Source organism: Crotalus tigris, unplaced genomic scaffold (assembly GCF_016545835.1).
Source record: "Crotalus tigris isolate CLP2741 ecotype Arizona unplaced genomic scaffold, ASM1654583v1 scf7180000017576.4783729, whole genome shotgun sequence".
NCBI classification, from domain to species: Eukaryota; Metazoa; Chordata; class Lepidosauria; order Squamata; family Viperidae; genus Crotalus; species Crotalus tigris.
Window position 1 is genome coordinate 2,269,695 of NW_024096487.1, and position 27,929 is coordinate 2,297,623.

Sequence of the window (27,929 nt, forward strand, 5' to 3'; positions counted from 1 at the left end):
AAGCCTTGTGTGATAGTTTCCTCCCAATAATCCCTATGGTTTCACATATGCAGATTAAATTAGTTTAATAATAATAATAATAATAATAATAATAATAATAATAATAAAGTTGGAAGGGACCTTGGAGGTCATCAAGTCCAACCCCCTGCTCAGGCAGGTAACCCTATCCCATTTCGGACAAATGGCTGTCCAGTTTCTTCTTAAAAACTTCCAGTGTTGGAGCATTCACCGCTTCTGGAGGCAGGTTGTTCCACTGGTTAATTGTTCTAACTGTCAGGAAGTTTCTCCTTAGTTCTGGGTTGCTTCTCTCCTTGATTAGTTTCCATCCGTTGCTTCTTGGTCTGCTTTCAAGTGCTTTGGAGAATAGCTTGACTCCCTCTTTTTTGTGGCAGCCCCTGAGATATTGAAACACTGCTATCATGTCCCCCCTCGTCCTTCTCTTCATTAAACTAGACATACCCAATTCCAGCAACCGTTCCTTATATGCTTTAGCCTCCAGTCCCCTAATCATCTTTGTTGAATGAATTACAAGTCTCTCAATTTCAGACATAAGAAGGAAGAAGAAGACCAGAAAGCCTCTCACCTGGCCACTGGGCAAGCTGGCACAGCCAAACAGCTCTCTGCGCAGCAAGTTGCCATCATACTCTAAGAAAGTCAAATAAAGGTTCCGAAAGAATTCCACATGCTTATTTTTGACTCGCAACTTCTTGGGAGAGTTCCAGTGAATCACCTGAGGACAGAAAGCTGAAGTAACCAATGCTAACGCCTTCGGCAATAGGCAGGCCTTCCCAGCAATTCTTTTACCTAAACTACAGAATGCTGAAAGTTCCAACAAGACAGCAATCCAAGATTTTCCCAATGTTACCAAAGGAGATCAGCAAAGACTCAGCCAGGGAGGCACTGCTCACCTTAAGATCAGACACCTCCGTGTAGCACTGCTCTGAACGGGTATGGTCAGAGAGTTGCACATTCCAGAAGCAAGGGAGCCGGTACACAAGAGTTGGTTTTTGTTTAATCACCGCGTTAAAGATGTCCTAGAAGAGAGATTGCAGTTGGCACACTGGGCACTCTGGAAGAGGAGAAAGCTCCAGGATAAAAGCAAGTGTGGAGTCACATCAGAAGGAAACAAATTAGTGTTCGTCAAATGGCAACATCTAATCTCTCTCTGCCTACGTCGAAATAAAAGGCACATTGTGGGCCTAGACTAAAAAGGCAGGAAGGCACAAAAAAACAAGAAGACTCGCCTGATCTGCTAGTGAGGTGGAGAGCATGTTCATGAGCTCTTGCTCGGCTGTCACCCGCCACAACTGCTCCCAACCAAGGTGGCGCAAACGGTCCAGCAGCAACAAGATCACCCCTATGGAAGAGAAGACAAAAACTCAGGCCTGGAAGATGTTCTTCATAATATGAAGGGGCTTCTCTGAGATTGCTCAATCTTTCTGGCTTCCCAGATTTATCCAGATCACGATGTCATATCATTCATTTGTTTACCAAAATATCTCTATGCCCGGACACCAGACCCACTTACTAAGGTAACATTATCAGGGACCGCAGAAAACCCAGCTGACTGTCCGAGCAGTGGGAGAATTTGTAGGCAGAATTACTGGATAAAATAATGATTCTCCTCTTTCTCTTGCCTCTTAATCCCCATTTATCATGTATCTCCAATAGTCTTTCCCAACGGACATGGAGAACACAACTGAAAGGATAAACTATAGGTAGTTCCTCATTTAATGTCTGATGGTTTACCCATCGTTCACAGTTATGATGAAAATGTAACTTTACAACCAGTCCTCACATTTATGACCTCCACAGGTGCATAAAGCAAAGAAAGCTGAAGTAAGAGCATAAGATAGTTATGATCTCACTTAAGAGATTGCTTCACTTAAAAACCAAATTGTCAGTCCAACTGTAGTTGTTAAATGAGGACTATCTAAACAAGTAATACAAAGTTCACTTCTGGGATGTCTATACATCTATCCCAAAGAATTGGCTTGCATTTCTTTATGAAATTTAATAGTACGAAACAAATTAAGCCTTGCCAGCTCACCTAAATCATCACTGCTTCGTTGTAGCCTTAAAATAAAAATAGTTGATATGGTAATTGTCCCAGCTGAATAGTCATATATGTGTTGTGGAGTGTACCTGTATTGAAGCCACGATCCAATGCTGGCCATGGTTTATGGTTCTTCCAGAGATTCCCCAGGTACCAATCACTTTGGTTTTCCACTAGTCCAATCACTTGTTTATCTGGATTAAAGATGACACCAATCAGATCCAGTGCAAGGTGCTGACTTTCCCCATTCTCAAGATAAGATCCCAGCTCACTATACTAGATCCCAATAATTGATTCTCCCATTCCTATTTTCTAACAATCTGAAAAGCAGCACAACTGGATAGATTAGAAAACAAATCCATATTATGTCACATTCCCATAAACCTGCTCAAACCACTAGGCCACAGAAGTAGTTCTCACTTTATGATTCTTCATTCAGCAGCTGTTCAAAATTACAACAGCACTTAAAAAAGTGAGTTACGACTTGAACCCCAAGGTTACAGCTGTTACATACAGTGCTGGGACTCCATTGTTAAAACAATGTGGCCGTGTGATACTGAACGTGTTGACCAGAAAATTCTGGTTCCAATTGTGGTTGTAAGTCGAGGACTACGTAGATTTTAAATGACTTACCAGAGCAGATAACCAGATGATATAAACCAGATTGGCTAGTTGGGAATCCTGAACAGAACACTAATCTATCTAGACAGCATCAGATTAGGGAAGAACAGTCTGAATGGTTGATCTCAACAAACTGTTGAACAACTTGTAGCAGCTATATTGGCTCTATGTATGTATGTATGTATGATGTATGTATGTATGTATGTACGTACATCATGTACATCATGTAGGGCCACAGCTTCCGTTCTGAGAAGATCTGGAAAAAATCGTCCCATCTCTAACTTACCTGAGAACTTCCCAAAAACAGCCCAGAGCTCAGCAATGTCAGTAGCAAATGTGATGTCAGTATCAAGGACGATGACCTTGGAAAGGTCAGAGGGCAAAGCTTTAGTGAGTGTCAGCTTCATCAATCCATAGATTCCCGAGTAATGTTTGTTGGGGATCCAGGAAATGTCTGGCTGTAGCAAGAAGAGAGAAAGACACTGAGGAATAAAATGGCAAGATCACATGCGTAAGCTATGGACAAGGTCAACCTCTAATCATAATGCTTCTATAGCTCATGACTAATGAAATTCTATTTAACACAGGAATGCAACTCTCTGTGATCCAGAGCCACAAATGAGAGTTGTAGAGATGCTTGCAAAGATTTTCAACAAACATGGAAAGGCAGAAGCCCCATACAAAGACACTTTACCTGATTTACTTTTTATATCTACAGCAACATTTACGAACATACGGAAAACCTTTTTGATTCAGCAAAATACATTGTTTAAGAAAGATACTGGGCAAAGGAAAAAGACTAAAGTGGAAACCAAGAAAATAGATGATGGGACTTACCAGAGAAAATACTTAAAAAAGAAACATTTGTTTGAATATGGTTAAAGAAATAGAAACGTTTTGGAATATATATGTCATTCTAAGAGGGATGAATTCCCTAAATAATATAGTATGCTTTTTTCCCTTTTTTGTTCCCTTTTTTGATATGAGTAATATAAAAAAGGAAATGTTTTAGATACTTAAATGTGATTGAATTTAAGAAAATTATAATGAATAAAAAATGTTTTGAATAAGAGTTAAAGAACTAGATGACTAGATGTAGTAAATGGAATGTTTAAAGATTAAACATATTTTTAATTATGGTTAAAAAGAATAAGAAATTTAGGAAATAAATATATATTAGCTTAGGAGGGATATATATTTTGAGTAGTGTGTTATTTTTTATATTTCTTTACTCTTGCTCTGTTTTCTTTTTTTTCTTCATTGTTTTATCTATTCCTTAAGAAATATAAAAGTGTGAGATGGTTCATATGGAAAAATAGAGTTAAATTTTTTTAATGTAATTAATTTTTGAGAAAATCTTAACCAGTAAGAGTACCTAGAATTTGATGGGAGAAACAAACTAAAATAAGGACTGTAACAGGATCTATGGTAAGGCAACCAGAATGATTGGATAGAAAAGAAATATCATATCAATGTGATTATTATTTTTAGGAATATTGGGGAAAATTATATATTTAATTGTTATCTATCAAAACAATAAGAATTGTATTAACTCAATGTTTGCAAAAGAGGATATTTTGGGAAAAGAGGAAATCAACCAAAACCATTATGTGGATTATGGATTATAGAAATCAATTGTTAATGATTGTTTTATAAATGTAACCCAGACAACACACTGTTCACTAATTATTAAGTGATTGGTGTTTTTTTAAAAAAAATCAATAAAATATATTACAAAAGAAAAATAATAATAATAAAAGCCACCAATTCCTGTTACGCAACTGTTTTCCCAACTATAAAGACAAAACTTTGCTAAAAAGAATCTGCTTTAGCATGTTCCTGGATCGCTCATGCAGTTATCTTCTGTCAATTGTTGGTAAAATGTAAAAGAGGCAGAGGATGGCGCTTTGGTTTTTTATTTTACGGTGGAAAAGATCTACAGGTGGTCCTCAAGTTACTACAATTGAGCCCAACATTTCTGTTGCTAAGTGAGACAGTTGTTAAGTGAATTTTTCCCCAAGTTATGACCATTCTTGCCACAGTTGTTAAGTGAATCACTGAAGTTGTTAAATGAGTAACACGGTTGTTAAGTGAATCTGGCTTCCCCCAGTGTCTTTGCTTGTCAAAAAGTTACAAAAGGGGATCACAAGACTCTTGGACACTGCAATCTTCATAAATATGAGTCAGTTGCCAAGTGTCTGAATTTTGATCGTGTGACCATGGGGATGCCGCAAGGGTTGTCAAGGGTGAAAAAGTCATAAGTCGCTTTTTTCAGGGCCATTTTAACTTTGAACGGTCACTAAATAAACTACTGTAAGTTAAGGACTACCTGCAATACCATCAATAAAGCAGCCCCTTCGGTAGCACCAGAATAAAAATATTCATGTCCCTAAATCCCTTAACTTTAGCCTACCCCTGGCCTAGTTCCTTGTAGTTCTATTTGATTATGAAGAACAACACCTATATGGCTGTGGCTAAGAAATTAAAGTAGAACATTTAGGGTCACCTATGGGTGTCAAATATCATGTTATGCGCCTGGACAACTTCATAGCTCTCCTGAATTGAACTGCTCAAGCCAGCGTTTTAATTTTCTGCCCTTGTTTTAGTTTGCCAAGGAGATTAATCTTCTTAGAAGTCCTGAATTGCAGAATGGTATTCTATGGATATGAATTATTTCAACTTTATATTCCCGGATGGCTGACTGCTGCAGCCTTGACATTTATTCATTATACCCCGTCTTGAAGACAATTCATTATCGTTTGGATCCAAGATCCAGCTCTCTTGCAATAATGGAAATGATTTTCGCTGCAACAATGTAACTTTTCTCCACTGACAAAGAGACAGGCCTAGCATCCCTTCCCCCTGCAACTGATGAATGCCAGCTTATCCAGACTTCCAAACACGCCCTTTGGTCAACGGCTCTCCAATGTGAGACTGGCTAGAAATGTTAAGAGGCTTGTGCATTTAGGGTCCAGGCAGAAGAAGAACCCAATCTGGCAGAGCTCCAGCATAATTAGCAAGATTCCAGCCCCATGGGATTATGGCATGCACACCTATGGCTGGATCGCTCTCTGGGTGGGGCAAGGAGATCTAAGAGCACAATCTTGGTTTGGGCACCAAAGCAGGCACGCCCATGTTTAGATTGCCGTTTGGACAAATCTGCAGGGAGAAGGGCTAGAGCAGTGTTTCTCAACCTTGACCATTTTAAGGCACGTGGACTTCAACTCCCAGAATTCCACAGCCAGCAATGCTGGCTGTGGAATTCTGGGAGTTGAAGTCCACATGCCTTAAAATGGTCAAGGTTGAGAAACACTGGGCTAGAGTGCATTCCCACAGGGTGTTAGCCATGGAACATAAGATTTACTTTTTGAGGATGGGGAAAGTATCTATTCTACGGCCAGATGTCGCCCCAATGATATTATTTATTTGGTTAGTGGAGCAACTTAATTAAGTTCAATCCATTCAAATAGTGACCCAGATTCCCACCCATCCCTCAAAAAACAACAGAAAAAAGAGCAAATGGGATAAGCATTTTTTAAAAAAAAGAGTGGGACATTCAAAAGACTGGGTGGAGGCAGGGGCAACTCACGTATGGATTTCCTTCTCCTACCTTCAAGTCATCAGCATTGTAAAAGCTAACTTGAACTGAGGGCACCATCCAGGTCTGGAAGACCGTCTGTAGTATCTGTCGGGCCACTGAGTCTGTGATGAGATGGAAGTGGAGAGGATTCTTCCTATCAAATGGGAATAAAGTTTATGCTCACAAGAAATGGGAGCAAAACATGTAAGAAAACAGTCCTATCCCACTCTCCAAATATTTTTCATCATCATCAGATGATAGCATGACAGTTTACAAACCCGAGACTCACTATAGTCCCATCTACTCTCCTGGGTAAAGCAAGGTAGGGCAGAGTAGACTGCGTAAACGGTTGAAGATTAAATCCAAATTTCCCCTGCTTTTCATCTTTTCTCCTATATCCAGAACTGCAGCTTGGAAACCAAGGTGGAGAACAGCACCACATTTGAATCCCCCCAAATTCTAAAGACTGAAAAGAGCCAAAAACGTTAAGAGCTACTGAACAACATAATAACAACACTTGCCCCTTCACGTTCAGGTTACCTGTGGAAGAGGATCGATTTCACCAAGGTAACTACATCCCGGCTTGCATTGTATCCAGCACAAACAATGGCAACATGGAGGAGCTGTTCAGAAACACAAACAAACATCAAGCCATTCAAAATTATTTTCCACTTTCTTCTCCTTTACAGATCAAGCCATCAGAAGTTACTGCACCCATCATTCTATAGCAGGCATGTCAATCTCGCAATGTCACATGACATCGCGCAATGTATCGGGACTTTTTCCCCATTGCGCGGTTTTGGTGTGATGCATCCAGCCCACTAGTTGGCAGTTTGACATGCCTGTTCTATAGGCTCCTGTCTATTTTGTTCCCATCAGTAATAAACCCTTAAAGAACCAAACAGAGTTCAGACACAAATGGGAAGCCAGATACAAACTAATAAGGGGTTGGATTAGAGATGTCTAAGGTTGCTTCCAATTCTGTCATTCTGTTAATACTATTTCTTTGCCTGCACTTATTTTGTGGCCCCATGAAGCCTCCTCCAGATTCAACTGTTGAAAATTGGAATCATTTTAGAGGTCACTTTGAATCCAGAAACACATCTCAACACTGGCATAAAGTAGGTTTTACGTATTTTTTTAAAAAACAAAGTTACCTACCCAAAAATAAGGGAGAGAGAAACAGGGAGTCCTCACCCTACCCAAGGGCGTGATGTGACCCTCTCTATTTTCCTCTTTGCTTTGACTACCGTGACCCTCGCATACCTCAAAGTTAACAATTATCCCACGTTACTAGAAGGCTGCCAACTTCTTGCTCTTGTGAATCAGAGCACAAATACTTCTGCCAAGTAAATATCACAGTACTTTTAAGCAAAAGGGAGCCAGAAAGAGAACACTATGAGTATGTTCAATAGTTTAGGGAACATAATTAATCAAGGAGATTGGACCACAGTATGCCTCTTCTTGTCACTACTAAATCTTCCCTAATTTGGGCAGACTTCTTTGTTCATGAACAAGCAGTCCACAACATGGACTTGATAATGAGTTCTCATCGTTACCTCACACTTCTGAACCATCCTCTGTTTAGGACAACCACTATAGTTGCTCCTTCCTTCCTGCTCTTTGATGAACTGTAATCCCTGCTGGCTGAAGTCCATTCTACCCGGGGTTTCCTCCTGTGCCTGAGAGTGGCTGAGCTGCAGCTTCAACAGTTGGTTTTCCTCTTCCATTTTTCGCACCTGGGATGCCAAGGCTTCACGGTCAAGGTATTGACTTGACTGTTCCCCAAAGCAAGGGGGTAGCATAAGGGAACATCCATCTATAGAAGAAATCCCCAAAAGTGTAAATAGGAGAATGGGAAGCACTACATCTCCCACCACTGGGCCCCCGTGTCATGTCATGAAACCAGAATAAGAAAGAAGGTTAAAGGCAAATCATAGCAGGATCAAATAATTAAAATATTCTCTTTTTTCCCATTGCTTTGTAATTTACTAGTTTCCTTACCATTCCCTATAAGCTGTCTCTTTTTTGTTATGTTTTAAAGACTTCAATGCTTAAAAATGGTGATTATTACGAAAGGGGGGGGAATATCAAGCTGAATGTTCAAGGAAACCCATAATCCATATCATGTTAAAAATATAGAAACCTTCTCTAGCCTGACATCTTCCAGATTTCAGATTTTAAATTCTGTAAGTCCCAGTCAATGCATAAGAAAACAGGGCAGACTTTGTCCAAAGATTTCAAATGCTATCAGGTCTATGCTCACTATAATCCATTCATGCACCCGGGCCCATTTTTAGGAACCGCCTTCTCCCATTCCAACTCCAAGTTACCCATAAAGAGGTAAAGCCATGAGATGAGGAAAACCAGAGTCACTGTGGCAAGCAGCAGCTTCAGCTTCACACGCCAAGGACACAGCATGATGGTGGCAAAGGTCAGGTAGGCAGACCTAGCCTCACTGGAGCCAGCATTCTCTAGCCTGCAACATAAAGGAACACATGAAGTGCTACCAGCATCCTTCAACCCAAGGAATCTCCCTTAGTTGTAAAATTGATATGAGGACTTTCCAGAGCCCAGGCCACAACAGTTGCTAAGACACCTCCTTCACAAGAACAAGCATTCCATATTTAGTTTTGATGAGCATGAATGCATCCCAACTCTACTGGCACCCAACACTGCTACTTAAATCTATTCAGCGACCAGATGGCTTGAGTCACTGTCTCTTTCTAACAGCAGTTTCATCAAGTCTCCAAATAGCCACATTTGCTTCATGCAGAGACTGAGCTGATGGTCATCAAGAGTGATAATATGGTTCATGATTAATGACAGCAACTGACAATCACAGTTATAGAACACCAGCAAGCATCTTTTGCCTCATCAGTCAAGCAGTAGCTGGAAAAATAGTAAAGCTACTTTTTCTTTAACAGTTTCCTGAGTTTGTGGATAATGGCAAATTAAATCTGCAGGATGCAAGCAAAATCCTAATGAAAGGAAAGAGGGCGATGCACACATCAGAAATTACCCCAAAGAAGTGTTTGGGATCTCAAACTGTGGAAGGGCAGCACTTCTGCTATTCATTAGATTAGATAGATATTTTCCGGCTTCTGCATCAGAAGTTCATGCAGCTCTTTAAGCAGACACATTTTTCTTCTTGGGCTGGTACAGAAGACTTGAACAAAGATTCCTTTCTTATAAAACATCAGAAAGGTGCTTTTGAAATATACGAACAGCCCTAGAATGCAGCCCCTTTAAGAGCAACTAAGTCACCCCTCTGTACTGGATGTAATACTGTAAGAAGCCTTATCAACGATCAATACCCAATGTGATTGGTATGCTGTTAAAAATAACACTCATCAACAGACAGAAACGTATTTTATCGTTAGCTATTCTTTTTATTTGCAATCCTTATAACCTGCAGAGTCCTTGATGGTGGTGTCTATTTTCTTTTTCTTTTTTTACAAATTTTATTTATAATACAGTTAAAAAAACAGACATTGGATTTAACGTGACATTCCAGTATATACATTCTTATCAGATTATTCCACTTTTTACAATCAATTCTTCATCTCTACATATACATCTAAGTTTTATATACAATTCTTATTCTAAAATAACATATATTTCTATTTTAACGTTCATCTTTAATCCCAACCATCCTCTTCGAATTCCTCCAGCGGTAAAATTTATCCCAGGTTTCATAATAAACTGATCCACATTTGTCTTTTAATATCATTGTGAGCCTGTCCATTTCCGCACATGCTAATATTTTATGTATTAACTCTTCCTCTGTGGGAATTTCCTTGCTCTTCCATTTTTGCGCAAAAGCAAGCCTAGCTGCAGTCAGGATGTGTAGCAGCAGGTAGATTGTTCCCTTGTCTTATTTTTCTGTCGTTATTCCCAACAAGAAGAGTTCAGGTTTTAACTCTAAGTCCAGTGTTAATATATCCCTCAACCAGTTTCGTGTCCTGTTCCAATACGATGGTGGTGTCTATTTTCACCCTTTCTCTCACACAAAATATCTGAATTGAGCTGCTTCTTACTGTTCTGGAATACACCCCCCCCCTCCAAGGGATCCACTTCCCTTCTACGTTCCATCACAGTACTATGGTGAACAAAGCCATTTCGAAGTGTGGTTTTCGCATTTAAAGCCCTCTATGGCTTCGGATCCAGTTACTTTTGGGACCATCTTTCCACAGTTATCCCAAAGATGCTTTTTCAAAAGGCAACTGGATTTTGTTTTTTTCCTTGAACAAGTTTCATTTCTCATCCAAGAAGCTTCTTCAGTTCAGTTCAATCAGAACTGAAGAAGCTTCTTGAATGAGAAGCCAAATGTCCTCAAGGGAAAAAACAAAGTCCAGTTGCCGTTTGAAAAAGCACTTTTGGGACAACCATGACCTGGATGACTGAGAATCTTCATAGGCTTTCTGCAGTTACTTTTCCCCATCCTGTTCAATCTGGTAGGAGGGACATGGTCAAGACACGGTCGGCTAAGGAATGTTGGCTAGCAAGACCTAAAAGAAGTGTCTTTTCTGCCATGGCACTTACCCTTTTGAACATCATCCTGTCTCTGCTGGCCTTGAAATTTTGTTTGTGATTTTGTGCCTGAGCCTGGGGCCCTGGGTGTGTGACAGAACCTATCTCCTGCTTATCTTGATAATTGTTTGGATGATGCCTGGCTGATATGGGCTTTAATTTTTATATTCTATATTTATATTTATATATAAATGCATATATATTATTGTAAGCCACCTACAGTCATATATGTGAGAAAAATCAAATAAATAAAAACTGCTGAAAGCCGCAAAACCCATGCCTGGTCTCAAAGGATCCAGGGCCTGCTTAAGAGCCAAGGAGATATAGTGGAGGTTAACTCTCAGCTCAGCTTACTTCACACAATTATTGTTGTGGGATAAAATGGAAACCTCCCTGAGGGCTGCTTTTGAAAGAAAGATGAAATAGAAATCAAATACATTTCATAGTTACATAGCTGTACCTGACTTTGGCTAACTAACGCTGTTTATACATTTACCTACCTCACTTTTCTATTTCAAGTCACGCATGAGCTACATCATGATTTCTGTTGAAAGAGAAAGAAACCAGCAATCCCTGAGTATCCAGGGAGTCATGAATACTTCCATCCCACCAGACCTCAAGAAGTGATTATTTCTTCTTCCTCTTTCTGAATCCTTTTCATCTTCTGTGCTATGACTTTCTGCTGCATGCTTAAAAGCAGGGATTATCTGCTTTCTGTTATTACTGGCCTGTTTATCACTCTTTTCACTTCCCAGACGGAAAAAAAAATAAAGCTTTAAATACTTTTCAAAATCATCTATGAAGTAGAAATATAGAGAAATACTTTAAATACTTTTCAAAATCATCTATGAAGTAGAAATATAGAGAATAGTTCAAAAACCCCAACTGTTAACATAAAAATTTAACTACAGTAGATATACGTTCTATGTTTTATTATGATTTGGAAGCAACATATCCCCTATTTTCAGTTGACTACATCTGATTTCTTTCCCTTGCAACTAGACCAGCAAATGTTAGAGAGAAAACCAAGAATTTCTTGTGTACTTTTGTCAGCTTAATGCCCCACTGTCTCACAAAACAAATCCTTAAACCTTCAGCTCATGGTAACTTACTGAATTCTCTTAGTGGCCAAAGGTAATTTTCGATCAGATCAGGGGTAGTCAACCTTGGCTCTCTTAGCTGGCTCAGGAATTCTGGGAGTTGAAGTCCACGAGTCATAAAAGAGCCAAGGTTGACTACCCCTGGATCAGATCAAAGCTCCGTTCAGACTAATGTGTCCCTAGCTAAACCAAGTGGAAAGCATATTATGAATGCCTGCTCCTTAATTTTCCTGCTTGCTACAGTGAGAAGGCTTCGGTGCCCCTTCTTTCCTATTTATATAGTGCCTCTTGCGAAGAAGCCCCAGCTCAGGTGATCTCTTGTGATTCCATGTTGTATTTTACTGGCACACGTTTATCCCACACAAAGGAACTGAGCAAGCCCCCCCCCCCGCAATGCTTTAAGGGGAACAGGAGAAGAAACCAATAATTAAAAGACATACCTAAATTGCCTTAAACGTTTTGAGAGACAACTGTTAGAAGAATAAATCTACATTTTTGATGCATGGGGCATGTCAGTACAGCTCTGGAAGTTGCCTGAAGATCAAAAGCAAGAGGAGCATGCTGGAAAGGAGATAATCTCCCATAAGCTATAATTCGCTCAGACCCATGGGTTCTATAGATTTTTATATTCGTTTTTTGAGCAGTTCATTCCTTCTCCCCCCTTCTTTATCTGCAGAGACTCTTCTCTGCTGAAAACCAAGCATCTTAAAACCTCAATTATCACTAGAATGGATACAAGATAGGCTATTTCAGTGGTTCTCAACTTTTTTAACGCCGCGACCCCCAACCGGTCGTAAGTCGAGGACTACTCAACCGGTCGTAAGTCGAGGACTACTCAACTGGTGCAGCACCGTTTGCAGAATGGGACTTTTGGCGGGCTCAGCAGGGCAGAGACAGCCTGGACAATTCCTATTGGCTTTTGAAAGCCAATAGAATTAGACTCTATTCAAGAGAGTCTATTCTATTGGCTTTCAAAAGCCAATAGAATAAAAGGGAGTAGCACAGCTAAGGAAAAGGGGAAAAAAATGGCGGACTGCGTTGTTTGGCGTCCCCCGTGAAATGGTCGTTTGACCCCAAATGGGGTCCCGACCCACAGGTTGAGAACCACTGGGCTATTTCTTCTTCTCTGCAAGGATCAAAGCTGATGATATTCAGGAAAAATCCACTCTTCCTTAGAAGCCTCTTCACAGCTCAGGAAGTTAAGGCCAAATCTCTCCAGAAGCTTCTTCCTCTTCCCCCCACCTAACCCCAAGGGGGTTATGCATCCATTGAACATGGCACACTCAAAATGAAAACCTTCCAAAACCCTCTCCGCAAAGGGTTTTCCCATACCAGCCTTTTGTGACTTGGATCCTCCCTGAAGTAGGGATTTCAATTTCCAAAATTACTCCATTGCTAAGGACTTGGGAAATTGGAAACAACATCGGAACAGCACCTGGGCCGGAAGGTCTGCGGGTTTTCATTGTATTCGATCAGTTTGCCCATAAAAAGAAAGCCATAATGTAAATTGTTGGGGGTTTGAAAAGAAAACCACAGATGCTCTTGTGTAAATGCTTAACAACGGCTAGAAAACTGGGAAAGTTGCCTGTGTTCTGCATAACAGCCGGAGGCTATGCAGCAGCCTCTTCTTTTAGTACTGTAGTTATCAGAGAGTAGGATTATTAACCTCTCCCATTCTTGGGCCTCTTATTGCAAAGATCTTTCCATGAATCTCTAACAGAGGAGAGGAAAAGAAAAGAGAAAACATGGCCTGTGGCCCAGGAAACTACTTTCCACTGGGAATAAATAAATCTGCACCATTGCTTTCTCCAGCGTTCATTTAATTAAAAAAAAAAAAGTTCTTTGAGTTCTTTCCATTCTATTTATGGAGGAATGTGCTAATATAACTTATTTAAAAAAATGAGGCTGTTTTCTTTCCAAATCTTTATAAGGATTCTTTGATAAGGAACACTGTAGAGCTGCTGCTTGACCAAATAGCGAAGCCCATCCCACAGCAAACAAGTTACTGTAGCAAATGTAACACGTGGATTAAACTTGCACACAGAGTTTGCAGGACACTCGTGTAAGCCAAACATATGGAGAGCAACGAGTAGCTTTTCTGGAGCACTGCCTTGGATTTAGATCACAAGTCACAAATGTATTTTCTTCGCTTATTTCAGAGTAGCTGTTTCTGACACAGAAAACAACTGCCGGTGGGACACCATCAACCTCTACTCCCCATCTGACCTTTTCAGCTGCTGACTCCTTCCTTTGCTATATAACCATTTGAAGCATTGTTTTCCCAGTCTTGCCTACGGTTACTCCGCAATAGCCAAACATCATCTGACGAAGTAAACTGCAGCTCATGAAAGCTTGCCTGTCCATCAAGTCATCTGTCACATTTTGTAACTGTTCATCTCCCTCACAGCGGGACTCCGGACCGGTGTCCATTAAAATATTAACACATAAAGAAAAGTTAAAATTTAAAAAGAGGTATGATTAAAACAATGTTAAAAATTAATTAAAAAGGCAATGGAGTAGGCTTTTTGGGCGTTAACCAGCCCCAGAGTTGTGTGCTCTTCCGTGCTCCACATGCAAGGCTGCAAAGCCATGTTTTCGCACCTTTTATCTTATGCCTTTTCAGTAAAATTTGTTAACAAGACAAGGTGCTTTCAGACCTGTTTTTAAATGGATCACACTAAGCTTATAGATAACATTGGGAAAGTTACGCTTATCAGTACCGACAATAGTGGACAAAAGGCCACCTTATTTCCTGCAGCCTTCTAAAGGCGTTGAGCAATAAATCTCAACATTTTCAGTGGGAGTCCGACTTGTCTAAAGGGCAGATTGTGAAAGCCTGATTTAAAAAGGAAAGGGAGAAAGGATAGAGAGGAAAGCAAGCTAACTCAGCCATTTACGTGTCTAAATGGATTTTCTAACAAACTGCTAATCTGGAAATAATTTTGAACAAACAGGAGTGGGGCTGTCAACAAAGCATTATGCTACAGTCACATTCCCATGCTCTCCCATGTTGAAAGAGCATTGTGCTTATTGCCAGATGTTTTCTTGATAAAATTCAGATAGTTTAGGGAGACTTTTCAATGAACCTTCCTGGATAAGGCAGTGTAAAGGAGACTATCTTTTAGAAAGCTAACTTTCACTCTCAGGGGCCATCTGAGGACCACCTCCTGAGCTTGGAGCTAAGTAGGGTCAAATCTAGTTAGCGCTTGGATGGCTGACTGTCAGGAAATCCCAGAGATGTAGGTTAGATTGGGGAGTTGGGGGTGGGGACATAAAAACACCACAAAGGAGACAATGCAAACCAGTTATATACTGTTGCAAAAATAAAGGCTACCCAGACGTCTCCATGAAACCATGAAACGAAGAAGACAGGACTTTAACTAAAGAAAAGTTTACCTTGCTAATCCTGCATGGTTCTAAAATTAAGAAATGCCCTCCCTTGGGGAATGCACTTAGCCTCAACTTTTTTTAGAAAGTGAATTAGGACACAGCTTTTTAATGAGCATTTATAAAAACATATTTTTATATAATGTGTTTTTAGGGTCCTACTTATTTTGGGCTGAATTTTGTATTATACTGTATAAATTTAAAAAAATGTATTTTTTTTTTTAAAAAAAGAACCTGCTGCTCATCTGTAGTTACCCAATCCTGATTCTTGGAAGGAAAACAGACTATATATATATCTAATAAATGAATAATGCAGGAATTGGGATCTTGTTATGTTGGCCCTATGTTAGGTCCTCACCAAGATGGCCATAGTCGGCTCCGGGATGCCCGACCTTAAGTTTAAGAAGGCCATTTGCTCTCTTCCCGCAAGACTGAAAGGTCGTCAGTAGGTCGACCCCAGAAACACAGCCGTTCCAATAGGGGCAAGATATTGGTCACGCGTTCCGAGATCTCATTTCTGAGCAAAAACAAAGGAAGAAAGTTTTATTTCGCCTCGAGGACGAATCGAATCATCACCGCGGCTTCACCAAACTGGCAAAGAAACAATTCGAGAAGAGCTCTGCCTCCCCAAATCGGGCCGATGTAATCGTGCCCTGGCGCAAAGTAACAGCCAGCACCAGCCTGCAACCCGCCTAAACGCAGGGATCCGGGGACGGACAGGCACGGCCAGTGTCGTAATTCACAGGACCTTTAACGAACCTCCCCCCCCCTCTTCTTCGCACCTGCTGCTAAGCCGCGGCTCGGGCGGCCTCGCGTGCCTCCTCTGAACTTTGCGCGCAGCCGACACCTCAGCAGCAGGAGCTGCCTCCTCTGAATTTCTTCCCCCGCTCTTCGGGATCGATGTGCAACCGTATTTGCCAGCGCCGAGATCTCCCCAGTTCCCTCTCCGGAAGGAGAACAAAGACGAATAAAGAAAATGTTACCCTCACTTTCTATCCTGGCTCCAAGAATCCTCTCCCAATCGGCCGGGGTTCCGCCTGTCCCGCCTCCTGTGTACCGTGTTCCCTCCCCCTCCTCCCTCCCCCATCCACCTTGACTCCCAGCCTTTCCTTCCCACCAAACGATCTCTCCTCGGAGCGCCAGATGCCCTTTCCCAAAGTCGAGGAAGCGTGCTGCCCTCCCCCCCCCCCAAAACCCTTCAGAAAGCCACTGCGGACCTGGAAAGAAGGTGGTGGGGGGGGTTACGTGGTCACAATAGCCGAGAGCTTCCCACTTAATTTGGTTTGGCCTTTCCTTGGAGTCTTATTGCCCAAGTCCTGACGCGGTTCCTCCTAAACACCAGGGCGAATCCCTAAAGCCCATCCCGGGTAGCTTTCCTCCGCAGCTCCTTCCACCGGAGGGCCTTTGAACGCTGCAGAGGCACGTTGCCCAGGACTATCGCTTTCTTTTCACCACTTGGGAATGCACGCGTACTTTTCCCTACAAGGCGCGATTGCAAAAATGGATACAATTCCCTGTACGCTTAGTACCCTAGTTGTAAATCCCATGGAGTTCTGTGAGATTGAGATTAAATCCTGACGAAATGGACTAAAGCAGGGGTAGGCAACCTCGGCTCTTTTATGACTCATGGACTTCAACTCTCAGAATTCCTGAGTCAGTAGACTCAGGAATTCTGGGAGTTGAAGTCCATGAGTCATAAAAGAGCCGAGGTTGCCTACCCCTGGACTAAAGCAAGAGACAGAAACGCCCCCTTAATCAGGAGGGGCTGGGTTGAAAGGGGACTTAGCAGAGGCCAAGCAGTCTGCTGGAATGCCAATTATGCGGAGGCCGCTTGTACTTGTACCTGCAGCTGCGTCCCTCCTCAAGGCCCCTGAAGAGAAAGAGGCTCCCAGAGATTCCCGAAGGAACTGGCAACATTTTGGAAGTGTGCTGGAGAGGCAAGTCAATGTGAGCACCTTTCATGCTTGGGCAAGTGCAAACCAGCCTGCTTCACTTCTCCATTCCCACCAGCACATCTGGATCTGAGTATGCATTTGGTAGGTAGAAAGCCTGCCTTGAAGCCATATTTATTTTTTTTCACTGCAAAACTAGGAGTGCTCCTTTGGGAGTGACAGCCAATCCCCTCTGTGCTTCCTTCTCTAAAGGCTCTAAATGGGGTGGCTTCCTGCAGAACTGTGCCAGTTTTTTCTACAGCTATTGCTTTAAGAAAGCCACTTTCTATTTAAGCAAGCTTCCTTTGGGTGAACTGTATTTTCAATTAAATGTGGGAACTAGGGCCTGAAGGGAGTTGAAAACTACATTAGTCTTGCAGTATCCGAGGGCACTCTCAAAGGGCCTTTAGTAGTCCACTCACGGATTCCCAACTGTAATAAGAATTTCATACTGGCTTCTCAATAGTTGCTATCCAGTGTCCTACTGCTTCTGGAGTTTATAGCTCATGGCTTGTGGCTGTTGCTCTCCATGGATGTATACAATTCAATCTTTAAAATGGTCTTGCCTTAGCGGCCATAACATCTTCCAAAACTGAATGGGTACATGAACTATTCATTGTTTTATGTATCCAGAATCTTCGGCAACTCAGTTTTGTAACAAACAAATTCCATTATGTAGCAAATCATACAGAATTGTCTGTACAGTTGCCAAAAGTCAAATTTCACTTAAAGGCAAAACACACACACACACACACATACACACACACACACACTTAACTGAGCAAGAGAGGCCTACTCATGTTTCCATTTCTGCATGTTATTTACCTCTATCATATCCCCACATATTGACCCACTTTGAGTTCATAACTTTTCCACCTAAAGGATGGTTCTACCTTGCCAATTGTTCAACCATTTTTTACATTTTTTCTAGCAAAGTGTTGTGGTTTGGGGGGGGGGGCAGACAATAACATCTGAAGTACATGAATGAAGACACTGAAATATCTTTCTATTCCTAGCTACCACAACATGTGCAATTTACTTTTTTCCAGATAGCTGCCTTACATTTGATTAGTGATATCATTAAGAAATCTATTACAGTTCCGATTACTTTCTAGTTAACCACTGCCAGCTAAGACCACACACACACAGAGAGATGCCCTTTTACCAACGATGTTACATTAATTTATACTGAGTTAGATATATCATTGTAATACTAATTTCCTCAATCTGAAAAATCATTTTATAGGTCTTCAGTGTCCCTTTTTGTTATAATTTGAAATTGCTACCTTGTCAGTAAGCCATTTCTCTCCTCACCTGAAACTCTTGACCATGTAACCAAGGCCAACCGTTTATTTTATGTCCCTTAACTGTCCAAATTAGTCCATTCCTCCAAAATTTTTGTGGTTTGTCCGTTATTAATCAAGACGACACAATTTCTTTGTACTCGTTTTATATTTGGTATTGCTTGACTATTGCTCATTTTCATTTTTTATTCTTGCTTATATTAATATTTTTTTTTATTGAAAGTTTTATAAATTTTACAAAAAGACAAAAACAATACAAAACAAAAGACAACATATACAAAAAAGAAACTAAACATTACATATAAAAAAAAAAAAAACCCATCCCCCACCCCTCACAAAAACCCTCCCTTCCCCCCCCTGAGCTTCCCAGAGCAGAATATAGGCTTAATTAAAAATTAAGAAATAAAAATAAAAAATTAAATTAAAAAATTTATATATATATATATATATATATATATATATATATATATATATATATATAAATATCTATATATATATATAAAAATAAAACTTATAAAAAAGCTATGTGATATTTTTGTATACAAAGGAGGTTGTATTGATGTTAAATTTGATTACAGCCGCTAGGCTGTTAGTAGGACAATATTGGAAGAAGGAATCCTTGCCCACATTGCAGGAATGGTTTCTTAAAGTAGCTTATCTGGCGGAAATGGCAAAGATTTCGGCTTTCTTAAAGCAACAAACGCAAGAGAAGTTCCTTGCTGTTTGGGACAAATGGATAAAATTTATACAATTTAGATTAATATTAAGGAGATATAATTCTACTTTTGAAAAAAAAAGAGGCTTGGGATCATCTTTCAGCAGATAAAACGCAACAGGAAGGAGAAGATGCAAGCCTGACTGGTGATCAGCAAACAGGACTATCACACCCATGGTAAGATGGAACAAACAGCAGGGTTGAGCTTTATTCATAGAAGAAAGGATGGAAAGCATCTCACCACTTGTTCTAAACAACTGGCCCAACCCTATTCAAGCATTTCAGTTCTTGAAAACACAGTATCATAACAGGCCAATTCCCCACCTACCTATTATTTAGATCTTCCATGGGGGAAAAGTGCGGATAGAGGACTAATAAGACAAATAACATCATATAGCAGAACTTTTTCTTTCATTATCAGTTTTATTCTGTATTGAAGACATTTAGCTCTACTCTGCAGTGATACAATTCTATTACATCAGCACTGAAATATAGTGACCAGCTGCCATTTGAGAGCTTATACTGGAGGAAAAATAGATTTTCACCAACTAACAAATAACGTGCTTAATTAGATCAATGGCCTAGATCAGGGCTTTTCAACCAATGGTACGGGTACCACCTGTGGTATGTTGGCACCTGGCAGGTGGTACGCGACCATCCTAGAAAAGTGGTAGCGGGGAAAGGGAATGAGCTGAACCGGTGGCAGCACCACACAAGCCTGAGCGAGAGATGGCTGGAGCTGCAGGGCTGTCAGGGCTCAGCGGAAGCGCCAGGATCAGTGCCGCTTTCCAGCTGATCGGCACTTCTTCGGGGCTGTCAGGGCTCAATGGAAGCGCCAGGATCAGTGCGAGTGGAGCTTATCCTGGTGCTTCTGCTGAGCCCTGAAGAAGCACCAATCAGCTGGAATGTTGCAGCATCTCCAGGGTCTTGTGATTTACATTCAGATGCGTGGCAACTGATTCATATTTATGATGGTCACAGTATCCTAGGATCATGTGAAATGACCAAATCCTGCTGCAATCACCCAGCAGATGGGGAGAATAAAAACCAAATACCTCCCCACCCCACCCCTGCTGCCAATCCTCAACAGAAATGCTCACAACAATGAAAACCTCAGACAGGAGGAAGAGAGCTGCTGGATGGGCAGGCTGGTGTCTTGCTCGGCTGTGGCTTGGGGGGCACTTTTTTCAGTGCCATTGTAACTTCGAACAGTCACTAAGCGAACTGTTGTAAGTTGAGGACTACCTGTACTTTATCACTTTTTTCCTTTTTTTTTTTGGTCTTCAAAAAAAGTACCACCTTGCTAGGCGACTGGTGGTACTCGGATATTGTCATATCCTAAAAGTGGTACAATAGGTGAAAAGGATGAAAAGCCCTGGCCTAGATATTACTTTACAGAACACTTATTCCATTCTCATGAACCCACGTATTTCAAAATGTAACCTATAACTTATATGTAACTTCTTGATTTCCTCATATCTTACAAAATGGACTATATATTTCCATCATACATGTATCATATACATTTTTATTACTGTTATCCATATACTCTTATGTCATATGCTAAATAAATAAATACATCACAGGTATGTACTTATCATCTTACTTCAGCTTTTTTTTGCTTTACAGACCTGTGAAGACCTGTCACTTTTTCATCATTGTTGTAACTGTGGTCATTAAATGAGGCAGTTGCTAAATATGGACTACCCAGTGCTTTTTTTCTTAAAAAAAAAAAAAAAAGGTGCCGGAACTCACACATGTCATACAACCCGCCTTGCCTACCCTACAAGGTTCCATCCAAAAAAGGTGCCAGAACTCCATTCTGGGCGTTCTATGAGAAAAAAAGCTTTGGGACTACCTGTACCATACTGCTGGCCCGCAGGCCAGTTTCATCATACCGAAGCTGTGCTCACCCCATTGCCGGCAATGCACAAAGAGTTGCGATACGTCACGTGACGTGGTGAGTTTGACACCTGTGTCCTATACTTATCTTTTTTTTCCTTCAGGACTTTTCATTTCCTTGTGTTTCAGATAAAACAGAAAACTGTTATGATCTAGACCTGGTGGTAGAAAATGAACAACCCAGATAAGGGAGACCTATGTTTCCCCAACCCTGTATTTTCAACTGTGAAAACTGGTCACAAGAAAAAAAAAATCCTTCTCCTTCCTTACAATATGACTTAAATCTTTCCCTTCATCTTTCCAGGCTTTGAGCGATGTTCCTCAGCAGTTCCTTGCTTGCTTTGGACAAATATTGGTAGCAATGTGACTGGAGGTTTCCTAATAAGGGTATTCTTTGTTATCAGTTTACATGAGAAGGATGCGAATCGATTCATTCTATCTTGCCGCCCCTAAAGCTAATGTCCTCTTATACTATGTACTTTATATATTCTTGTGGCAATAACTGGCCAAAGAAAATAAGTAGCTTTCTGTTACTTTTTAAAAATTCTATCTTTTGTTTGTATTATTTGTATGGAATATTTGTATTCCATTCTGTTCACATACCAAGAACAGTGCTGTTTGAGGTATTCTTTCACTTACTTAAAACATTTTGATTAACCCCAATTCTTTGTCAAATTAAGACAGCAATATTCAACAATCAACAGCACCTAATCAACCTTAGCTGAACTTGGAATCAAAGCAGGCTTATATCTATGGTTAACACCAGGACCGGGTGGTGGGAAACCATCTGGAAATATCACAGCTGTAAACGAGACTGGGAAGTTTAAAAAAATCCAGAGGACAGTGGCAAAGCTTTGCCAAAATGTTTTTAGGGAGACTTTACTTTTTATTTCTCAAATCAGATATTACAAAGCAGTTGTTCTCTGCTTGCCTTAACGTAAAATGAATTTTCATTGAGAAACTAAAAGCAGCACATGTATAGCTGTTGGTTGTTAGTTCTGGATTTTCTTCACAGGAGAGTTTAAATGACAATGATTTACAAGATTCTTCCTTTCAAGTCTTCGGCCCTGTGATGTGGGATCATCTATGGCAACCTTCCTCAACTTAGTGATCCCCAGACCAAGTGATGGGAATTGTAGTTCAACACACTTGGGTGGTGCCAGAATAAGAAAGTTAGATCTTTTCTTGCTGCCATGTCCTATTCATCCTCTCTGCAGAGAAAGAACTGAACTTATATTTTGTCTGTGAATGCAGAGCTAAAACTCAGTGAGTTATTTATGATACAAATGACAAGGCTCAATTCATGTCACTGTGAAATCCCCAAAATGGTAGAAAATCATTGTTAGTTATAGGATATATTTATTTTTACAATTGAGGTCTATGTCATAAAAAAATGGAAGGACATTATCCATTATTTCATCTTCTGTTGTTTACTATTTCTTTTTTTCTACATTTGAGCTTAAGGGAATTTTTATTCGCCTAAATCAGGGGTAGGCAACCCAAAACACTCAAAGAGCCACTTGGACACACACACACACACACATACATACATACATACACACACAGGTAAAAAAGGATATATGCAGTGTTATCTTCATTTTAGATGTCAAAAGGGTCTCTCTCTCTCTCTCTCCCTCCCTCCCTCTCTCTCTATCTGCCCTTGGTCTGTCAGTCCTCTTCCCCCACTCTCTTTCTTTCTCTCTCTTTCTCTTTCCTCTCTCTCTCTCCCCCTCCCTCTCTCTCTCCCCCCCTCTCTCCCTCTCTCCTATCTGCTGCTCACCTTGCAAGCTGGCTTCAAGCTGGTCTCTAACAAGCTCAGGGCAGGCAACCTCGGCTCTTTTATGATCATGGACTTCAACTCCCAGAATTCCTGAGTCAGCATAGCTAGGCTAGCTAGCTCTCTCCTGCCCTTCCTGCTTCCTGCAGAGATGCAGCAAAGGGAGGAGTTTTGCCCAATAAGCTTTTCAGCTCCTCGGAGAACACTGTGAGTGCACTCTCTTTTACATATAACACACACACACACACACACAGAGAGAGAGAGAGAGAGAGAGAGACAGACAGACAGACAGAGAAGCAGGGAAGCGTAATTGCCTCTCTCTGTCTCTGTATCTTTCTGAAAATGGCAGAGGAGGCTGGGAGCCACAGGGGAAGGCTCAAAGAGCTGCATGCGGCTCTGGAGCCGCAGGTTGCCGACCTGTGGCCTAAATCATTGTTTCACATGGGAGACCAAGAGGAAACCTCAGAGCTGAATGCTAAATCAGAAAATTGAAATAACATTCCAGAGAGGGAGGGAGGGAGGGAGGGAGGGGGAGAGAGGGAGAGAGAGAGAGAGAGAGAGAGAGAGAGAGAGAGAGAGAGAGAGAGAGAGAGAGAGAGAGAGAGAGAGAGAGAGAGAGAGAGAGAGAGAGAATAGCAGAGCCCTTCCTTACCATTACCAAAAAATTACATGGACGTATTCAAAAATTGTCTAGGTGTCAAACTTAACTTGAAGGATTAAACTAATAAAACCCATAGAGAATACAGCATTTAGCTGTTGCACTTTTCTTTAAGTAAAAAAGCAGTTATACAGAGACATGATAATGAAGGACAGGAATCCAGAGCGGCATCACTCCCCTATGCAATGGCTTGACAATTCCTTTATTCTCAACCAGACTGAACATAGCAATGGCTCCCTTTTTCAGTGATCAAGTCTTGAGACCACCTTCATTTCCACTCTGAAGATCCAGTCACCTCATGTAAAGTATATTTTAAATGCAACATAAAGTTTTCAATGGGAGAGAGGCATAGATAACACACTGAACCAAGGATATGTAATGTAAACTCAGACATAAAATTTATAAAGCATAAATAAATAATCTATACAGGTACTCCTCATTTACTAACCACAATCAGGACTGGCAACTCTGTCACCGTTGTAAAGTGAAATGCCACATGATTGTGAAAGACATCATTTCCATTGCAGTGGTTAAGCAAATCACTGCAGGTCATTAAGTGACACATCATGTGACCATGACTTGCAATTTCCTGCTAGTTTCCACCAGATTTTGCTCGTCGGAAGCTGGTTGTGAAAGTTGCAAATGGTGATCACATAATCCCTGGAAGCTGCAACTAAACATGCAATCATTGCAAAGCATCCAAATCCCAATCACATGACTTTGGGGATGCTGCAACAATGGCAACTTGGGTTGTGGTTAGGGTTAGGATTGTAAACCTACCTTTTCAGCACCATCGTAATTTTGAAGGGTCATTGAATAAGACAATCAGTAAGTGAGGACTAACTGTATTTGGATGATAGTGGTTCTGCAGAATCCAATCTGAGTCGATTACCAGGACTAAAGATTTATTTTTCCAAGCTTTTGGTGTCTTGAAGAGAGAGAAGTTTCCTGAGGATGGACTCCTACATGTCCGAAAGTTTAGAAGAAGTGACCAACTCAGATTGGATCTTTCAACATTATGCTGGGACACATATGTTTGCCTCCATTTGAGATAGTGGTCCTACATAAATAATCAAAGAAAAGGAGATGTCTGTAGCTCCACCACCTAACTTTTAGCTCTGCTCAAGACCTAGTATTCCTCTGCACCATACACACAGTTCCCATAAATATGACAGATTTTAGTCAGGCCCCTTATGCAAGTAATTGTTATACACGGGCAACATTTGGCAGCCATGGCTTTCCACATTATTCTAGGGGCTAATGGGTAAACTGGCAAGGACAGAGACCAGAGCTTTTGTAAAGCTATCTGACATTGGGTGAGGCTCTGTTGATGTCATGCTCTTTCAGGATCTCTCCTGCACATGGATAGTTTGTGTCTTCCACAATACCCAGTTCCTTTACCCCTTAATCATTCTTTCCACCTTCAGGGGAAAACAAACAAACAAACAAACCATATATTCTTCAGGAGGATGACCCTAAATAGCTCACTTAAAAAAAGAAAAAAGAAAAAAGGAACCAAGCAATACAGAGGCTAGGTATCCAATTACACAAGCATACAGCAGCAACATTCCAAAACGTTGCTCAGGGTAGGAATTTTGTTTGGTGAAATCATCTGGAAGACACAGTAAACTGTTTAAATAGTAGTCTAAACCTGGGGCTGCTTGTTCCTTAAAAAAAATAATACAGAGATGTCACCTTGGAATGCAGTGTTCCAAGCTGTCAAGATATTGTGCTGAAAACCTGATACCCTAGCAAAGACAGATAGCAGGCACAGTTGGCACAAATACATGTAGCAAATGCCACCCACACACCATAGATCCTCACTGGGAAGAGTTATTTCTGGTCTTGTAGTATCCTAGCAATTCACAAGTCTTCTCTTTGGTCTAAAGAGAAGCAACACACTAAAAATAGGGAAATCTCTATGAAGAAAGGTAATTGAAACAATTTCAACTGCCCAACTCCTCTCTCTGTGTATCTATATCTATATCTATGAACTGCAAACAAATTTGAAAATTAAAAAACAAATAGTGTTTTATGGAACTAGGTTCCTCATATCTAAAACACGGTATTATCTTCATAGCCCATCCTCCAACCACACATACATATAGAAACATACATACAAAATTGTTGTGAGCCACTGGGGTCAAAAAGACATAAAAGTGCAATATATGATTAAGAAAGCCCATGTCCATAAAAGAGGCATTGAAACAAACTGGAGACAAGGTCATGTTTTTAACTGTATCTTTATATATTTCACCAACTAGAGGACTTTGTACCACCGGCCGGCCCTCATATATCATGCTTTTAAGTCACTTCCGTGTCTTCCCTCCCCTATGCAAAATATAATGAGGAGGATGTTTTCCTTGAATCTCACTGAGGTCAGCATGAATTCCTCTCTGCAGAGATTTCTGGTATAAGCAAAAGCTGAGCCATCATGCTACATTCTGGCAATCCTTTGGCTTTCTTGGGATGATCCAGGTGAGGCTTCCTGATTGAAAGGCTGCGGCACAGAAGGCAACTGCTCACTCCCTTACCTAATTATGATTTAGCTGGTGATTCTTGTTGGTATTTCATACAATGAACAAAAACCAACAGAATTCTGTGCCTACCTGTTATTTGCTGATAAGATAGAAAGATATTTTTAGTCCTGGCAGCAGGGGAATAATATAGCAACCTCAGATCATACTCAAATAAAATACTAAAGAATAGTGGCAATTCAAAATACACTAGGGAACCTTGGACTTTACTGTTTTTACTGTCAGGGGATAAAAAACAGTAGTTGTATTCTGCATTTCTTACTCCAGTCAATAACAATTCAAATTGAATAAACAGGATAATCTTTTTTTATTAAAAGTTTTATAAATTTATTACAATATAAACTCCCCCACCCCCTCCCCCCCTCCCCCACTTCCCAAAGCTGATTACAGGGTAAAACAAAATGATAAACAAATATAATCCAACTAACATAAACCAACTGTACTATCAATCAAAACCATAACACACTTTACTCCTTCTCAATACAAATATTAACAAATTAAGTCAAAAATAATAATATAATTAAAACTATTAATAATTATCTAAAATCTACTCAAAAGCAAGATAATACTTTTCAATTTCATATTTCTTCTGAATATAATCAATCCATCTTCTCCAAACCATAATATATCTTTCTTGTGAATGGTCCTTCAAATAGGCGGAGATCTTCGCCATATCTGCTAAATTAGACACTTTAAGTATCCATTCTTCCAAAGTAGGCAACAAATTTTTCTTCCAATATTGCCCCACCAATAATCTTGCAGCTGTTATAAGGTTCGACATCAAATTAGTTTCTTTAACATCAAAATCTACAGTAATACCCAACAAAAATAATTGCGGAGTAAACTTAATCTTTTTCTTAAAAATCTTTTAAGTATTCCACCAAATCTTAATCCAAAAAGCTTTAATATCTCTACAAGTCCACCAAATATGGAAATTGGTTGCATCTAGGTTTCCACATTTCCAACATTTAGGCTGTAAATTCGGATACATGCGGGACAACTTTTGGGGATCCAAATGCCATCTATAAAACATTTTATAAAAATTTTCTCTCAAATTTTGCGCTTGAGTAAATTTTACATTTCTAACCCAAATTGTCTCCCATGTATTCAATAAAATCGGCTCTTGAATATTTTGCACCCATTTGATCATACAATCTTTAACCAACTCTTTCAGAATCCAATTCTATTAAAACATTATAAATTCTTTTTATATGAGCTCAACTTTGATCTTTAATCTGTTTTACCAAATTCACATCCTCTAAAGTAATTCCAACCTTTTGATCTATACTCCACCTCAATAACAATTGGTTATAATAAAACCAGGAATATACAATATTTTCTTGTTTCAACTCAGTTAAAGGCTTTAATTGCCAATGCTGCCCAACCAAACTAAGTAATTCCTTATAAGAAATCTTATCCAAATTTACTCCCCTAGATACTCCCTCGATCATATGTCCTGGAATCCTCCAAATTGGGATTTTATAATTTAACCTATAATAATATTTCTTCCAGACACGCAACAAGGCACTTCTCAAAATATGGGTTTTAAAAACTTGATCAATCTTTTTATTATAAATCAAATACGCGTGCCATCCATATAATAAATCCCATCCCTCAAGAGAAAGAATATTTTTATTTGTTAAGTTGAGCCAATCAACGTTAAACCCACTGCATCATAGTACAATTTTAAATTAGGGGCCTTCAATCCACCTCTTTCCCGTGTATCCTGCATAATTTTGAATTTAACTCTCGGTTTTTTCCCTGCCCAAATAAACTTATTAATCCCCTTCTGCCATTTCTCCAGATTAGCATCTTTTTTCAAAATAGG

At 40.2% G+C, this 27,929-nt stretch overlaps 1 protein-coding gene across 5 annotated transcripts in view; it reads right to left on the bottom strand.

Moving 5' to 3' along the window:
* Nucleotides 1-27,929, bottom strand: part of LARGE2 (LARGE xylosyl- and glucuronyltransferase 2) — a 46,127-nt gene that overhangs the window by 9,593 nt on the left and 8,605 nt on the right. For 2 of the 5 annotated variants that reach the window (XM_039358619.1, XM_039358600.1), the window contains exons 2-10: nt 8,591-8,736; nt 7,817-8,076; nt 6,798-6,880; nt 6,288-6,411; nt 2,964-3,135; nt 2,146-2,250; nt 1,245-1,357; nt 909-1,034; nt 584-730 (exon numbers count right to left, since the gene is read on the bottom strand). In XM_039358619.1, coding sequence (XP_039214553.1) covers nt 584-730; nt 909-1,034; nt 1,245-1,357; nt 2,146-2,250; nt 2,964-3,135; nt 6,288-6,411; nt 6,798-6,880; nt 7,817-8,076; nt 8,591-8,678 — 1,218 coding nt within the window. In that variant the 5' untranslated portion in view covers nt 8,679-8,736. The other 3 variants (XM_039358628.1, XM_039358633.1, XM_039358610.1) reach the window with 3 other exon arrangements.